At 35.1% G+C, this 18,479-nt stretch overlaps 1 protein-coding gene across 1 annotated transcript in view; it reads right to left on the reverse strand.

Annotated features, from left to right (window-relative positions):
• The window catches only part of LOC106460472 (next to BRCA1 gene 1 protein-like), a 60,875-nt gene that overhangs the window by 16,146 nt on the left and 26,250 nt on the right, over positions 1-18,479 (reverse strand). The window contains exons 10-13 of the mRNA XM_022387209.1: positions 16,990-17,049; positions 16,605-16,745; positions 3,242-3,371; positions 1,934-2,167 (exon numbers count right to left, since the gene is read on the reverse strand). Coding sequence (XP_022242917.1) covers positions 1,934-2,167; positions 3,242-3,371; positions 16,605-16,745; positions 16,990-17,049 — 565 coding nt within the window. The remainder of the gene's footprint in view (positions 1-1,933; positions 2,168-3,241; positions 3,372-16,604; positions 16,746-16,989; positions 17,050-18,479) is intronic.

Raw genomic sequence — 18,479 nt, forward strand, 5'->3', positions numbered from 1 at the left:
CTTCAGGCTCAAAGAACAAGACAAGCTCAAACACGATCTAATTTCAAATAAAGCTTTGTTTGATTAAATGCTTTTTTATTTCTTGCATCACAGCTTTTATCTACTTACTGAATAATTTGCTGAAAAAAATACTGATCTATACATTTCATATCTAAATTTTCACTGTGCAACACTGGGTAACTCAGCTAGTGTAATATAAATTTTAACGTAGTAAGCCTATCTTCACAAATTTAGACAAGCATTTAGTAAACATTACAAGTGTTTTGTACACAAAAAATTAGATTTTTGAATTAAGTATTTTTCATTACAGATTTGTCTGTGATTTGTGAAGTCAGAGTCTGACTCAGGCTCTGACTAGTCTGAGTGCAAGGTAATTTTCATGTTAAGATAAGAATACATTATTTATCTTACAGTTTTCAAATTTCATTTACATAATCGCTAGAATCTTCTAAATGAATATCAAATGCTTTTTCAGCAAAACTTTATATTTTATCTATCATTTTTCTACCCTAACACTACAAGGGTTCACTTGATTTGACAGACCTTGTAACCACCACAACAAATTTGAAATTAATCTAAGTTATCCTTTTTTTCCCTTCCAGAATGATTGCAGATTGTAACAGTAAAAATCACAATTATTTATCCTAAAGACTTGTAACAGTTTAAATCTGCTTTTATTTAATTTTATTGTTTTATTTCTCTTTGAAACATGCCTAACTAATAATCTCACAACACAAGATATAAATCACATGCTAAAGGTGTAGCACAAGTTATAGTATTGAATGATGTAACACACTTTTACCTATCCATAGCAAGAAAATTAACCTGTTTAAGTACTACCAAAGTTCAATGTTTACAATTTGTCAGTATGACCTCTCTATGACTTAAAATTCTGTGGCCATCATATTTTTAATTTAATACTACTATTACATAAAAAATATCATTTGAACACACTGAACAAGTAAAAGATATGTAATGATTTGCCCTTTGCACAACCTTAATCAAATGCTGTTTAAGCTTTTGGTTACTTGGGTTTTATGCACAACTAGGACTCAAGGACTAAAGCTTTTTAACATTTTATTGGTACCTGTTATAAAAAGTTTCGAAGAAGCAGGTGTGTTAATTTACAAACTAGTAAATGCACTTACATAAGCACACTGGTAACATCAAATCTATCATCTTGAACTCTACTACTTAAGGAAGACACCTAGAATGTTTGGTGAAATTAGCTACAAGACCTTATCTTGGTAAACACCAAAGATAGCATTTCACCAAACAATTTTTTCTAGGAATTGTATAATTTGTAAGCATTCATTTATCAAAGGAAGAACATGTGGCCAAATTCACCAAACATTCTAGGTGTCTTCCCAAGGTAGTGGAGTTCATAGTGATAAACCTGGTGTTTACCAAGGGAAGGACATGTGGCCAACTTCACCAAACATTCTACGTGTTATCCCAAGGTATTGGAGTTCAGGTGATAGATGTGGTGTTTACCAAAGGAAGAACATGTGGCCAAATTCACCAAACAGTCTAGGTGTCTTCCATAAGTAGTACAGTTCAAGGTTTAGAAAAAACTACTATAGCTAATTAAATAAAATTATTACAAATCTAGAAGAAAACCTATCTGTTCATTGAAGAGGTTCAATTTTCCTATATTAAAAACTAGGTTTAGAAGGAAACACTCGACTAATAAGGAGAAAGTGATTCATTTACACATTAAAGATTGGATTATCAGCATCACAAGTAACTTTTCTATTACATTTAAATAGAACATTGGATTCTGACGTGATAAAAACAATTACTCTATAATTAATATTATAACTTAACTGAACTGCTCCTTCTATATAATCATCAGTAATATCTCCACACATACACACAGGCCAGTGTTTACTAATGGCTAATTTGTTTGCTGACGACATGAATACACACACACCTGACTGCACTTAGACTCCAGTATAATGGGCTGATCTACTTCAATATTACACCACATCCTGTGACCAAAACCTCGACCATGATGGTATAGCCTCCAGTGGCTCTGGTATCGTCCTGGTTCTAAGGGAGCTGTAAACTGTACAGCTAACGTTCCTTCCTCGCCTGCTTCCAGTGGCGGTACACTTACCTTGGTACCATCTGGAACCAGTCCCATTGTACCCCAGTGGTATTTCAGCTACAGATGAATACAATAAACACGTATGTTAGGTCAGGAACTTCTGAGGCAGTACAATGATTTTTGTATAGTTCAATAACAGTAACCATTGGTGGATAATTTGAATTAACTATGTAATGTCACAACTGGGTTATAAAAATATTTTTTTACAAAACTTGCTCTATTAAACTTAACATACTGCTGTAAAATAAACCTCAAGTTCCGATACATTATTACAGTGACTAAGAAAAATTCTAAATATATATATAATGTAGTTATTTCAAATATGTTCATATGGTGCATAATAACTAGTCTCCAGCCCACCTAATTAGATACTTACATCAATCACCTTATAAAACTTGGGAGAATAGAATGAGTTGAACAATTGCTAGCTACTACTTTTATTATTATCATAACCAATTTTATACAGAACTTAAAGACATTGGTATGCTTATTGAACACTAGATATTGTTTTAGTTTTTTTTTCTTTTCATAGTACCAACATTAACTACTCAGGCTTATTTACAAATGAACAAGACACAGAGCATAACCTTGTGAATATACTTCATACTATTATCTACACAAAGCATATACTAAAAACATATTCTAATGTAAACAAGTTAATTACAAGACAAAAAAATATATATATATGTGTGATCAGAATTACATAATTCTGATTATTTATATGATCAGACTTACAGAAAATATAATATATATATAGCTATAAAAAATGCAATATTGCTATTCTAATGTATGTGGAGGGGAAGCAGACTGCAAAGTGAAGAAGTCACACATTCTTTTTTTGCACCCCTCTCTGATCTTACACTATACTGTAACATCAAGAACTCTCATTCAAGATAAACAGAACTCAATCAAATCAACCCAGGATTGGTAGTTTAAATTTCAAAAGAGCCAAAGCAATGGTGCTAGTGTTTACATAGGTGTTGTGTTTCTTTGTTGTTCTTCTCATAGTTGAGCAAGTATGTTTCTTTTCTCTGTTACATGTTAGAAAGACCGTAACTTACCTAAACTAAGGAATATTGTATTGACTGTTGGTAGTAAATGAAAGTTAATAATAATACCCAAGTGCCTCACCATTGTGTCAGATGTCCAAGGTTTAGACCCTGTGTTCTGAACTCTCCATTTCTTAATGAATTTTGTCCCTGGTTGCATGTGGGTTCCATCTGGTATTGTTTCATCCTCAAGAAAACGTGCATCCATCAACCTTGTGTAAAATGTTAAATATATTACTTTTATGTGGCATGTTAATGGTAGAGGTATTTAGTAACATGTCAACTTAATGGATAACACTCATAAAATTCTGAATTTTATTATTTCCAACTATGAGCATCTTTTATTAATGAATTAATCTATTATTTTATACGATTTTAACACATTTAAAATCTAGCATTCAAGATATTAGAGCAAATAAACAATAATAATGAATAATATTAAAATATACAAACAGTTTATTATCATAGATAATATACAGTTTCAAACACACAAATTCTATCACTTGTGATTTTGATAATGAAGTCAAAAATTAATCCTACGTTCAGTTTCAGTCAACTAAAATATTATTTTAGTGACTTTCTACATCAATTTTAACATAATTTAATATAGCAACACAGAAATAACCGAAATAAAGATTTTATAAATAATTCAGCATATCAGATAAAGCATTGTAATCAATGAACCATGACAAACTTTGGTAAAAATCTCCTATAACATCTTCCCTTTGAATTGTTTTTCTAGAAACAAAGATTATAAAACAATGACCTCAAAAGAACTTTGGCTAACATCAGAATAGCTTCTTTTGAACATATACTTTGTGAGTTCTGTATGTGCTTTGGGATGATCTTGTATTCATTAACAACTCAGCATGTATTCAAAGTGAGTCTGCTAAGATTTATTTTTAATATTGTTTCAGTTTATTAATATATGTGTTACTGATGTGATTTTACAGAACATTTAAATGGCTTCCTTCATTAATATAATATACTTTTATAATTATGGTATTGCATCAAACTGGTTACTTAACAAAACCTGACAATAAGACAGGTGATAATGAAAACTTGAGATATGAACATAATATAGTGTTAGCAACTCCATTTAAATAACTAAGTAATAATTACATTACTCTTACAATATTTATATAGAAACACACCAGTAAATTCCTTTCCTTAGCAAAAACTTGCACAAATGAACAGGAATTTAATGAGAATGAAATTCATTAAGCAATTTTTGATGTTAACAGTGGTAGGGAACTTTTCATCACAGTGCATTGAATGTTATCAAATAAACATGACAGGTTAACCTATAAGTACAGTTAACACTATTCAACTACTTCAACATAAAAAATAACAAATGATTCAGTTGTCATATCCCCTTTTATCTGTAATTTTGTTATATTGTATACAATTTAAAAACATTCTACAATTTAATTTCTTTAATTATCAAGAGAGAGAGAATATTAAAAGTTATAATTTTCCTACACAGAAAATGTATTTCATATATACACTTACCTCCTCTCACATGAAAGCTTTTCTTGATTATTACTGCCCTCTATATGCTAAAATGTTTTGCTCACCATTAGCCTCGATACTCCCACTTATCCACATGTGCTTAACATGGTTCAGTTGTGTTCTAGCATGTACATAATCATGAGACAACCCTCCACTAATAAGAGTGCAACACACACACACTGAATTATAGTCTAACCTCACTTTAAGATTAGATACCAAGAATAAAAATACTGGAAGTGGGGAGGAAGGGTGAGAAGAGGTGTCTATTGGAAATACATTTTATGTGTAGGAAAATGATAACTTCTGATCCAATACTTCACCTCTTCTCACATAAAAGCTAGAACCCCACTTGATCTGGTGATCTGTAACATTACCTAGATTAGCCCCATTCAGAATACGTATAAAGAGAGCTCAAGGTGTATGACATCTCTGTGAAGAGGAACTGCACTCGTGGCAGATTGTACCACATTTGAAACAGGTATATTCTTTGCCCTTGAAGAAAAACATTGTCGCTAGATGGCCAGAAAAGAGGCACATACGATAAATAGTAGAAAGTGCCCCAGAGTTAGAGACACAGAGCAAGTCTGGATGAAGCCGTGTAAACAACTTCATCCTCAAATTGATGGAACTGGAAAAGATATATCCAGTCCCTGTGAAGGAGGAGGTCCTGGACTAACAGAAGTTAGAGCAACTAGGGCATGTCAGACCATAACTGGGAGATCAACACCATCCTTAACTGATGAACAGGGATTGGTACACCTAGTCCCCAGAAGGAGGAGGTCCTCAACCAATAAAGAAATCAACTCCATCTTCAAACTGTTGGGACTGGGAATGACACTTCCAGTCCCTGGAATGATGAGGTCCTCAACTAATTGATTTCAGATGTGCCCCTAATATAAAATGATGATGGGACACCAGACTGCAATCAGGAGATCAACTCAATTCTCAGAATCACTGGGACCAGGATTGAATTGTTCCATCCCCAGAAAGCCAGAGGCTGTCTACCAATGTGGGAGATCAATTTATCAAAAATCAGTGGTACCAGAAACGGGTCTTCTATCCAGCTGTAGGAACAAGGTACTCTACCATTCACCTTACTTGTGAGGACTTATGTTGGTTAGTTCATCTCTAATCCCAATCCACATCTAGGCAGCAGTATGATGAACAGTCTGAACCATTATTGGTGAGTCATCTCCAGTCCATAAACAGGCAGCAACAGGAGAAACAATCCATGCTGCAGTAGAAGGAGGGTTCTACACCATCTACATCAGCAGAACACCACTGCCCTACTCTCGACTGAGTAGAACAAAACACACTCAAGAGGAAGCTTCCATGGCTAGGAACTGGTAAGTGGTTAGTACTCCCATACTCCACTAGAAGTGGGAGTGGAAAATGCATTGGAGAGTCTGGAGGAATGCAGCACTGGAAACAGTGCAAATGGGTGACTGCAAACCCTATTTTGTAAAGCAGACAGATCCCGGGTTCATAAATTTAAGGATCAGTAAGGATCAGCAATGATCCTCTTCTGCTTCACTCATGCTGGTTCATGAGTGTACAGTCTGGGACAAACATATTTCTGATGCACAACACCATGAGGAAGAACTTACAAATGGTCTTGTGGAACACCCATCTCAACTGTGTGCATTATAGACTTTAAAAGACCATTTAGTGCAGATTTGAAAATAAGTATACCTGGACAAGTAACAATTGCCAATGAGTTGGATCCAGCAAGAAACAAATAACAAGGATCTTGAAACAGAAAAATATATATGTAAAAATAACTTACACACTCATAGTTGTACTATATCATGTAAGACAGCAACAGGAGGCAGATGATATATTTGGTGAGAAGAAACATGGAAGAGGCGATGGTCACAGAGAGCCAAAGAAGAATATGCCAAACTAATTAATTGGTGATTCCAACCTGTAAGGGTAATTGGGGAAAGGTCTCTGGGAATGAAATGATTCCAGTGGGTAAAGAGTTAGGAACAGGAACTACAGAAGGAAGTCATGTACACCACATAAATAGGAAAACACAGACTGGACACAAGAGACAATCCATATCAGAGCAGAAATATAAATATGAAATGGAGGGCAGGTGAAATTACTCTCATGAGCAGCAGAACTCTTGGGAAGGAAGGCTCTATATGGGTAAATGAGGACATAGGTGCTGTGGTAAAGGATAAGTGAGACATCATTGGCAAACACATTTGACCAACAACATCCCAAATCTAAAAGGAGAAGAAAATAGAATTTTTAAGGTAAGGAACAAAATGCCAAAAGATTTAAAAAGGGAAGGGTACAGGGAATGTAGTACAACAGTAAGATTCCAATCTGGAAGGGGAGATGGTTGGGAAAGATGAAGGATCCAAATGAATTAGAACAAGAGGGATATGACTGGAGAAGAGAAAATATGGTGGAATAGGGTAAGGCAACATGATAGCCTGCAATGGTTGACACAGAGAAACCCTTGTCAAACAATCAAGAGAAGTCTGAGATACAAGGAAGGATAGGGTGGGAAAGAATGAGGCCATAGCACAGTGGCCAATGGTGATAAACATGCCATTTATGCTCATACACAGATAATGAGGAAGGATGGATAGAACAGGAAATAAGGGATGCTACCTGAGTGGGAAGACTGGTCCTTCTGACAAGTGAAGGGACAAAAGCCATGCTGAAGCCAGAGTGTAGATTGAGATAGATGAAACTGTCATGCATGAGGATGATGAAGGGGAAATGGAGAGAGAGGAAAAGATAAGAGTTGTGTTAACTGGAGGGGCTGAAGTAATGGGAACCAAGTCTGAGCCAGCCAGAATGTTGCTATCAGAAGTACTTGACACGAAATGGATTGAATGATGGACATTACACAAGGAAGAAGACGATTGGGAAGATAAGCATAAATATACAGGTTCTTCCAGTCATGGCTGAAAACATCCAGTGCTAAAGCTGAAGAATATGGAACATGAAACCAAAGAAGATGGAGCTTTGTATTCTGCTGGATGGCAAAAACTTCCAACCAGGGTGTATCCAACTGAGAGTAGAGCCACTGGAAGACCTGTGGATTGAAGGATGAGATAACCGATCTGTGACCAGATTGAGAGCACCCAGTATATGGCAAGCCTGTAGGTAAATCTGCTGGCTGTGGGCCCAATACAGAAGGTCTGGTGTTTGAAAACTTAGAAACTGTGAACAAGTACCCCCTGCTGATGATGTAGGAGACCATAATCAAATTGTAGGAATGGATCATGACTGACTTGTCCTGGGGAAGAGAAAGGAACTGATCCAGATCCCAACAAAATCACTAAAAGTTCCAGGAGACTGATATTAAATTTGAACTTAACGTCAGACCAGTGACTAGATATTTCCCAAGAATCCAAGTATCTGCAAAAAGGTGTAAATCTGGTCAGGAAGGTGGAAGAGGAACTCCAGCCATGGTGTTGTCTCTGTTTAGCCACCAGGCAAAGTTTGTTTGCAGGGAGGAAGGAAGGGAACTAGGAGAATCTAGGGAATCTCTGGCAAGGTCCTACTGATCATGTATAACCCACCAAAGAATCTCATGTGGGCCTGATCCAGGGGAATAAGGATTTCCAAGAATGCCCAAGTCCCCAAAAGTGATAAAACCTCTCATGCAGGTAAAGTAGGAGAGAATTATGCCTTTTGAACTGCTAACTCCATAGATCAATAACAAATTGGAGATGGTTAGGTCCGACTGAGGTAAGAGTTGAAAAAGACCCCAAAAAGAACCAGATATTGAGTCAGACTTCACTACCATGACTAATTAACCAACATGTGCAGCTTCTTGGACAAGAGTGGCAGGAGGCTACTGCTCATGATGGAGCTAGAAGAAGCCAGTCATCCATGTAATGATGTAACTGAAGCCTCTGGTAGGGGATTCATTTGGCAAAAGCTTTGACCACCAGATAAAAAACCTATAGAGGGCTGAGAAAAGGTGATATGGAAGAGCTTGGAATTGATAGACCCAATCCCCATGGATGAATCAAAGAAACCGATGAGAAGTTGGGGATGTGAGGATGTGGAGGTAAGCATCGAACACTTCAAACTTTGTCATCCATAAACCTGGAGTAAATGCTTATTAAAGTGACAACAATGACTACATGGTGAAATGAAGAATGTGTAAAAATAAGTTCCGATTGGAAAGATCGATGATAGGTCACCAATTCTGTCTTTTTGAGGGCAACAAACAACAAAGAATAAAACCCATGGTTGGGATGAGCCATGGATTCTGTAGCACCCTTGGAAAGGAGATCCTGAACAGCCTCCGACACACACTGGCACGATATGGGTTCTTCTGGGGGATGGAAGGGAACTGGAAAGAGGGATAAGGGAGGAGGAGTGTGAAAATGAAGGGAAGGTTTTTCTGATAAGACTTGCAGCACCCAAGGATCTGTGGTGGTGAAGATCCTCCAAATGTGGACAAAATTGTACAGCCTGCCTCCAGAGGTCCTGTACCTACAAAAATATTCACTAGAACTGTGTATTGTGGGTGGGCTGGTTCCAAAAAATATGATAACATGACTCACAAACTCAGGTACAAGGAACTGGCAAGGGGAGAGTAGGGGAGGGACAGGAAAAAAATCAGAAGCAGAGGAAGATTGGGACAGACAAGTAGTAAGGAACAATATGGAAGAATGGAGATGGGCTGACTCCACATGAAACTTTAAGGACTCAGGGACATCTCCAAAAATGGACTGATGCAAAAAAAAGAGCCATGCATAAATCTCTTAAAGATGAGGGGAGGCGAATACACCGATATTAGAAAGGCATCTCTGCCCAACAAATCCAAACAACACAGGAGCCAAGCGTGAAGAGACAAAGCCAAGGAAGACAAGTTAGCTCATGTGAAGAACAAAAGGGAATAGCCACCCACCAAAACTCCCCAGGGGAATGATAAATAGCCTCGGACAAAAAGAGAATGATAATGTGGAAAAACAAATGGGCTCAACAAAAGAGACAACAAAAGGGAATGGCCATTCTCCTAAAAACCTCTCAGGGGAATGACAGATAGCCTCAGACAAAAGAAGAATGGTAGAGAGGTAACATAGGAGGGAGGTTAAAGATAAATGAACGTGGGAATACTGAGCATGTGAAAAATGAGCTGAAGTATTCAGGTCTGAACTCCAAAGAGAAATTTAGAATCCAAAAAGGGATTTGAATCCTGAGGATAGGCTTCCGAAGCACTGGGGGGGATGCTAATCCCTGAACTTAATTGCTGTGCAAAAATCTCAGTATGAGCCCAGATATCAGGCAAGGAAGGAAACACAAAATATCCAGAGGAGAAGGCATTTAAAGTAACAAAGAAGAAAACAGCTCAAATGAAACAGTGGATACGGACAAAATGTAACAAACCCATGTAAACAAGTTCAGAAAATCTGATCTAGGTGCATCAATCACATCTACATAAGACTACATGGCAAAGCAGGGGGAGGGAAAAGGCTGTGTAAGTTTTCATCCTCTCATCCAGTGTTCCTAGGGTTACAGAGAATTGGTTGAGGGTCAGGAGATCTCCCAGTCTGCATGAACGATTCCATTTCATGTCGAACGAGCGCCAATACTTCCTCTGTCGATAATGTTGCACCTGTGGTCACAGCAACAGGTGGTTTATCTAAGGTAATAGTAGCAGTTGAAGAAACCATAACAATAAACTGCAAATTCATTTGAGCATACAGAGGGTAGTAATAATCAAGAAAAGCTTTTATGTGATAAGAGGTAAGGTGTCGTATCAGAACTACTATTTATCAAGAGAAGCAAAACTAAATGTATCTATTTTCTGACAATTTAGCTTTTACATGTTTTTCTATCACTTAAGTGATACACTTTTTTCTAATAAACCAATTCCTGTTAATCTGAATACATTCATGAAAAACTTTATGATATCATCTAAGGTTGCATCAACTAAAAGCTCAAGGTAACTTTATGAAAGCCTTTAACAGCACTGAGGTAACCACAACCTATGATCAACAGTATAAAATCCCTAAAAAACACATACAAACATAGTTTGAGAGCTTAAAACACATGTCAAAGTGATAAATTCAAGGTGATTAATGCCATACTTGGTATGTGTAGCTTATGTTTTAAATGTAAGAAAAAAATAGATTTAAATGTAATTCATTGTTTCAACCAGAAATTAAAAAACTGGTTTGTCTGACTATGGTTCATATGCATACCTTTTGAAAGTGATGATTTTCTTTTTCAAATATTACTGAGTATTTTTGTTCTATAACATATTAGAGGAAATAATATTTTGCCATAGCCAGAAGTTCCACACAAAAATTATTCAAAGAAAAACAAGCAGGAAGTTTCCAAAACCTGCCTAAAGATCACCAAACAGGGTTTTATTTAATAATTTGGGAAATTTTAGATTCAACCCTTAATGCCATCTGATTAAGGTCCTCTAGACTTTTTTTTAGGGGGTTGATAGATCAATAAGTAAATGAGACAAAAATTTATCTAAAAAGCACTTAGTACGCTTACCCATTGAGAGCTGATTTGCTGAGTTGAATCCAAGTGTGTCTTATATAATAAAAGACTGGTACACTTAATATTTAGAGCAGTCACAGTCAATGGGTTAAGTTTTAAATATCAAATTAATTATTGAATAATAAATTTTCATTATGCTTTAGTATCTTGATTACAAAACAATATTTTGTGAAATAAATGGAGAGTAGTGCTGAGTGAATACAAACATTACAAAACAGAAACTATTTCTAGATGTTTTTAGTCTTTTTTTTAATATATTTCAGAATTACAAATATGTGTGTGCATTCATGTGTACTAGCTTTAGAGACTTTCTCATCAATACCACACCACTAGAAGACCTCAAGAGCCAACTTCCCTCTATCATAATTGAGGTTGCTAACTTTAGCAGTTCCATCCACTTTATTTGATTTTAATGAATCCTGAGGTTAGATTACATATTGTTTCCTGTTCTTGGTTATGATAAGTCATTTTTGAAAACAGCATACTCAACCCCAATCACATGTATTTTCAAGGTAGCTGGTCTGGGACCAGCACCAGGTTTTCTGTGGCTCTGGTCCCATCAATTTTAGTTGAGTTTTGCAAAAAATATAAAAAAAAGACAATAAACTAAAAAATATTAGTACAGATCTTATCAAAGACAACAATCTTATAAAACATAAAAAATACAAATACTGAAAATTGTTGGAGTCCTTGTGCAGTGAACTCCCTTAGAGATGATATTGAGCTGATAAAATCATATTATTTTGCTGGCTGGTTGATTGCATTGAAGTTTAATGAATGTCAATTGCAAATATACTATTAGAAGTTAATATTATTTATAAATATCACTTTTACTACTACTATGATCACTAAAAATACTGGCAGCAGAAGAGATTATTATAAAATTTTTATTATGCTGCTTACACACTACTCTTGATATGAGGTAGTAATAAAGCTTAAACAAGGTTACCTATAGGTAGAAGCACATATCCTTCATCTATATGCACAAAACATGTCACTAATTTAAGACAATTGTAATAATAATAAAAAATCTAAGATCTTTGCTTTGGTCAGAGTTAAAAATTAATATAGCATGCAGCCAAAACCAGATAATATTTATTTAACAAATGTTTTCAATTTTCCAATAGGACTTGTACAAATTGATTGCTGAACATACATCATCACATATCATCATGCCAACTAAGTCAACAAAGCAAAGATTCACACTCATATTGTTACTGAAACCAGTCCCACAGCATTGTACACTTAATGTTGAATATCTCATGGTTTTCTAAACAACTTCATTTTGTTATTTTTAAATGTTTCCTTAGTTTACTGCTGCAAATCCACCTATCAAAGAACTTTTTAAAGAACTGGAAACCTTATGGTATTCAGCCTTTACATTTTCTTGTATGATAACATATACCCACCTTTAAAACGATATTTAAAATAACAATTGTTCTTAATAATTTTATCTGCTGTCAAGGGTGCTGTCATGTGTATCAGTAATCACAGGGTATGATTATTATGTGTAAAACCATGAACTGGTGTTGAAAGAATCTTATTTATTTTAGATCTGGAAGGAACAATTAACACTTTTGCAATGGGCTTGTGTATTTTACGTGACCTTGTAACCACCAGGTAAGTAACTTGTAACCATGAAGGTATAAATACTATAACTTTGAAGTACTTAATTTATGTTCATAAAATTTGGCAAGGTTTCAGTAACCATTACAAGTCTTTTGTAGACACAAATATCAGAATTTTTAATTAAGTATTTTTTATCAAAAATATTGTAGGTAAATATATGGAGTCAGTGTTGACTACTCTAAGTGCCAAGTGATTTTCATATTAAGATTAAAAATATTTTTCTTCATCAGAAAATTTTCAAATTTCATTTGCATAATTTCCAAAACCTCCTAAATAAATATTAAACAATCTTTTACAGAAAACTTTATATTTTATCTGTTATCTTTTCTACCCTAACTCTATACAGGATCAGTAAAATTGACTGATCTCTTAACCACCATAAAAAGTTAAGACATAAATCTAAATTACCCATTTTTTTTCTTTCTAGAATGACTGCAAATTGTAATAGGAAAACAAAATTAGGCATGGCTAGTAGATCTGATTTTCTAGGTTGTGGCTCCATAAATAAATAAAGATGAAGGCTATAAAAATTATGATTTGCCTCAATAATATCTAAATTATAATAAATAATTTATATTAAATTCTGTACTTCTCACAGGGGAGAAAAGGGAAGACCTAGAAAGCAAATGTTACAATTCTCATACCAGGTTAGGTTGAGAATTTTATCTAGATATTTTCCTTATAAAAGTAAGAACTTAAAACTTATATAATATTACAATTTGACTTATTAACTACGTTTTGGTGCCACAGTTATTCATATACATTGACAATAAAGGTGGTTATTTAAATTTTGAAAGTAACTCTGTAAAATGTTGGGACGTGCACTTTGACCTTTGAAAGGGTTAATGACAACAAAAAGAAATAAAATAACATTAGTAACATATATCACAAAATGGTGCTAATTTATACCAACATACCATTAGATGAGGCCATAAATTCACGTAATGAACTTTTATATCAAAATGACAGTGGTTAAATGAGATTTCCTAAGCATATTTCATAAATTCATGAATCTCATTTTCTATTTGACAATCATATATATGACCAAGTTGATGGTGTTGCTATGGGACCTAAGTTAGCTACATCACTTGCAAATTTGTTCCTGTGCCACCATAAAAAGTGTTGGTTTGAATAATGTCCTTCTCTGTTTAAACCAGTATGTTATAAAAGTTAAGTATATGAAACCTTTACTACCTTTACCGAAACTCAACATGTAGAGATTTTTAAATGATCATAACAGTAACCATCTTGATATTCATTTCCGAGTAGGCCATAAAAAAATCCACAATTTCCATTCTTAGACCTCTTTTCATAATAAAGATGGGAAAACTTAAATAGGAAATTTTTAATAAGAAGACTTTCATTAGTTTGTATGTAAAAACAGACAGTTTTATATCATAGTCTTTTAAGAAATTCTGGTTAAAATATTGGTTCATCAGATATATAAATTAACCAATAAGTAAGAAACCTTTCATTAAGAGAACAAAAATATTAGGAAACTTTTATGAGAAAATGCCTTTCAAATAGGCATTATAAATCATGTTATTCAAGACTACTTAAATGATATGATTCTTTCTACACAACTCAATTGGAATGTTACTTAAAAAAATATTTATTTATACCTGCCACATACAGGTAAACAGGTTATTTTGATTAGGAACCAGTTATGCCATCATGCATACTTTAAAGTTGAATTGAGATGTGTTTTTAAGCCTGTATTCAGATTAAAATTTCTCCAGAAGTATGAGAATCAAATACCTATTCTCAAAACGTCTAATACGGTATATGAATATAAATATCATAAATGTTCTATTCGTTATATTGGATCCACCAATATGTGATTACGTTTACATCGAAAAAACATGCAAGTTTCAAATGCACATAATTTTCAAGCATTAAGAAACATGAGCTAAATGACTATAATAAACCCATAAGTAGAGGACTATTCAAAATCCTTGAAAGCACAAATAAGGAACAGGAACTACAGATAAAAGAAAATCTATTGACCAATAGACTTAAATCAGGAAAAAATGAGCAAAAATTGTAGTTCATTTATTATTAAACATTGTTAATTATTTTTGAAGAGTTTATGCTGAAGACAGAATTAGGAAAATTCTGAAATATTAATGTTCTTTATGCTACCAACAATTTTATGATTTTAGATTTCCAACAAATGTATCTTGGGCTTATTTTATGCTAATAGTATCATTCCACTAACAGTCATGTGACAACAACTGGATTGCACAAAGTTCAAAGCATGTTACTGATCAGTGGTGGTAAGTCACGTACTTCACACTTTACAAGTCACATTTTCTAGAGATTGACTTTAGTGAAACTGAGACAAGCATGATGGTCCAAAGCTGTTATCAATAAAAATAAGAGATACAAGAGTGATGGGGTTAAAATTTCGAGGACTTTTCCTGGACCTCCTAATAAAAACCACTAATTTTCCAGGTCTTCCACTAATGAAGAACTCATTTACAAAATTCCATGGCTTTCTAGGATTTTCCTAAACTGTGCAAACCCTGTAATTAACTCTCTCACTATGAGCTCACTCAATTTTGCCAAGTTTGTTTGTTTGTTTTTTGATTTCGCACAAAGCTACACGAGGGCTATCTGCGCTAGCCGTCCCTAATTTAGCAGTGTAAGACTAGAGGGAAGGCAGCTAGTCATCACCACCCACCGCCAACTCTTGGGATACTCTTTTACCAACAAATAGTGGGATTGACCATCACATTATAATGCCCCCATGGCTGAGAGGGCGAGCATGTTTGGTGTAATGAGGATTCGAACCCTCAACCCTCAGATTGCAAGTCGAGCGCACTAACCACCTGGCCATGCCGAGCCTTGGCCAGGTTTGTGACCAAAATTTACCTTTGAAATTTCCATGCTTTTAATATGTTTTATCTTCATGAATGTTTTCCAGCAACCACTAAAGTTTATAGGCAAAAAAACCCAGAATTTTAATGAAGTATTTCACTAAAAATTTCTCCATGAATATATGGAGTCAAAGTTTTGACTGTTCAAAGTACAAAATATTTTTCATGTTAAGATTAAAAATACTTTCCTTCATCTGAAAATTGTCAAATTTCATCTGCACAACCTCTAAAACCTCCTAAATAAATTCAAACTTTTTTTCTTCTGTAAAACTTAATATTTTACCTGTTATTTTTTCTACCCTAACTTTATAAGGATTGGTCAATTTGACCGACCTTGTAATCGCCATAAAAAAATACAAAATAAATCTAAATTACTCTTTATTTTGTAAAAAATATTAGAATTTGATTTATAAACTACATTTTGATGTCAAGTATATTCATATAATGTAATAATAAAGTAGTTTAATTAAGTTTTGAATGTAAATCTCTGCAAAGTCGTGGCATGTGCACTTTGCCCTGCCCATGGCGAGAGGGTTAAACATTTAAGTGATGATGTAATATTAGACTAAGTCTTGTTTTATTTTAATTGTTTTAGATACTCCAGCACTGAAAGAAGTTCACAAAACCAAAATGGAGAAAAATAAAATTGTTAATCAACTGTAAATGTTTTTAAAACTTTTAACTGTAATAAGACTTTTAAGTCAATTATGCTGATAAGTAAGCCTAAAATTGAACAAATTTTTCCCTAGTCTATCAGTCAACCTTCAGAAACAGGTTCTCTAGCTTTATACATTATATGAATTTTCTGCAACCTTGCTATAAAATCTGCTCACTAAAGCACCATGCAAGTCTATGTAAATCACAACTACTTAATGATCTCTTAGCAAAGTTAGCCAAACCAAAAAAAACATAAGCAAGCTAGCTTACTCAACACAATGAACGTGAGCTGAGGATGGGGATCTTTCTCGCTTCAAGGGGCCAGGAGTAATATTCGGCACATAGGGCCCTGGAGTAGACAAAATGGCTGCAGGCGAAGATTGTGTTTGGTTTCGGCCTTGCTCTTTGGTTCTATTATCAATGCATTGAAGAAAGACCAAGCTGAACACATACAGTTTAAATAATTATAAAATTACACTCAATTTTGACTAAATCCTACCGGTGGAAATTGCAAAGAGGCCCATCTACAATGAGTTCAAATAAACCAAACAGTAATACTATTATTGGTAACAATTTTCAAAATACTGCAAAAATTTATTATAGTATAAATATAAATACTTAAATTTCTCTCTATAACATAAAACAAACTACTTACCTGTATTTTTCCAGCTTCTTTATCATTTTAAAAACCTTCTTGTCTTTTTTGCTGCGAACACTGTATAAACAAGATAGTTTCATTTCGATCATATATGACACTGGTAGACACTCTCTCACAAGAAAACACAAACCAATGTTCTCAAGAAGTTAACATTTTTGTAATCTGAACATGTATTTCCAATAGATATACACCTCCTCACACGGAAATGTTATTTCCTTCATGCTTCTGCCTATAAGATTTGCATGCCACTAGACTTGAGCTAGCTCCCACCTAAATTCATATGTTTAATGTGAACTGTGCTGGTGCATGATTACATCATTATGCTATAACCACCTTCCACCAATAGGAGGGTGACACAAATTCCACATGCATTAAAACACCTTATGCACTTGCAATAACTTCATTCATAGACGGGGCAAGAAAAAAAGGTGTACTGGAAGTAGGGAGGATGGTTGACAATGTAAGTGGAGGTGAGTATCTGTCAGAAATACATTTTCAATTTAGGAAAACGTTAACTTCTGACACAATAACTCACCTCTACAGACAGGAATACTATAATCTCATACTGAAGAGGTGGAAGGGATGGCACAAAAATTAAACCTAGATGAGTTCCCTTCAGAAAGTGACCAAAGGGAAAGCCCATGGAGTGTGACACCCAATGGCAGGGGTTACATATGGGAACACCCATAAGAGAGATGAGCAGGGTATACTCTTTGCCAGAGGAGGAGGGAAGGGCAAAATACCTAAAGCATTGCAGGGATAGGATGGGTGTATTGTGTTCATGACCAAGCACTTGCACACAAGCAGTTAATGAGCCAATATGTGTAATGTGGTTAGGGTGAAATCAGATGGTATGGTGCATACTCACCTTCACAATACTGGACAGACTCTGGCTGCAGAAGGACCCTTATTACAGTGACAGTGTCACCACCACCCAACCAGTGAAGATTCTCCATGATCCACCACCCCAGTAACTAGGAACTGGTAAGTGGCAAAGGTCTCCTGTGTATCACTTGAATAAGAAAAGGGGGGGGAAAGTTGCACTGGGGAGACCTGGAGAAGTGCCCAGATCCCAATCAGAAAGGTCTATTACTGGATACAGTGCATTGGGTGACCATGAAGTGCTCTATAGAAGAAAAGAGGTGTGAGAAGAGGATACCTCCTGGAAATGGGCTAAGAGGAGCCAACTGTCCATGTAGCAGTGGAATCTCAGTCCCAAGTCATGAAGGGGGCAAGCGAAGGTCCTCTTGACTCGACTGAATACATAAGAGACCAACACTATGCTAAAGGGAAGAGCACAAAATTGAAAAATGTGATTCTGATGGGTGAATAGTAGAAAACATATGTAGGACTGGGTATTTGGGATGTGGAGGAAGGCATTTGGCACATCACCTTTGTCATCCACAGCCCAAGTGAAAAGGATCACTGGAGAGAAAAGAAATTCTCCAACCAAAATTGGCTGAGAGATGATAGGTCTTTTACCAGAC

Source organism: Limulus polyphemus, unplaced genomic scaffold (genome assembly GCF_000517525.1).
Source record: "Limulus polyphemus unplaced genomic scaffold, Limulus_polyphemus-2.1.2 Scaffold777, whole genome shotgun sequence".
Lineage (NCBI taxonomy): Eukaryota > Metazoa > Arthropoda > Merostomata > Xiphosura > Limulidae > Limulus > Limulus polyphemus.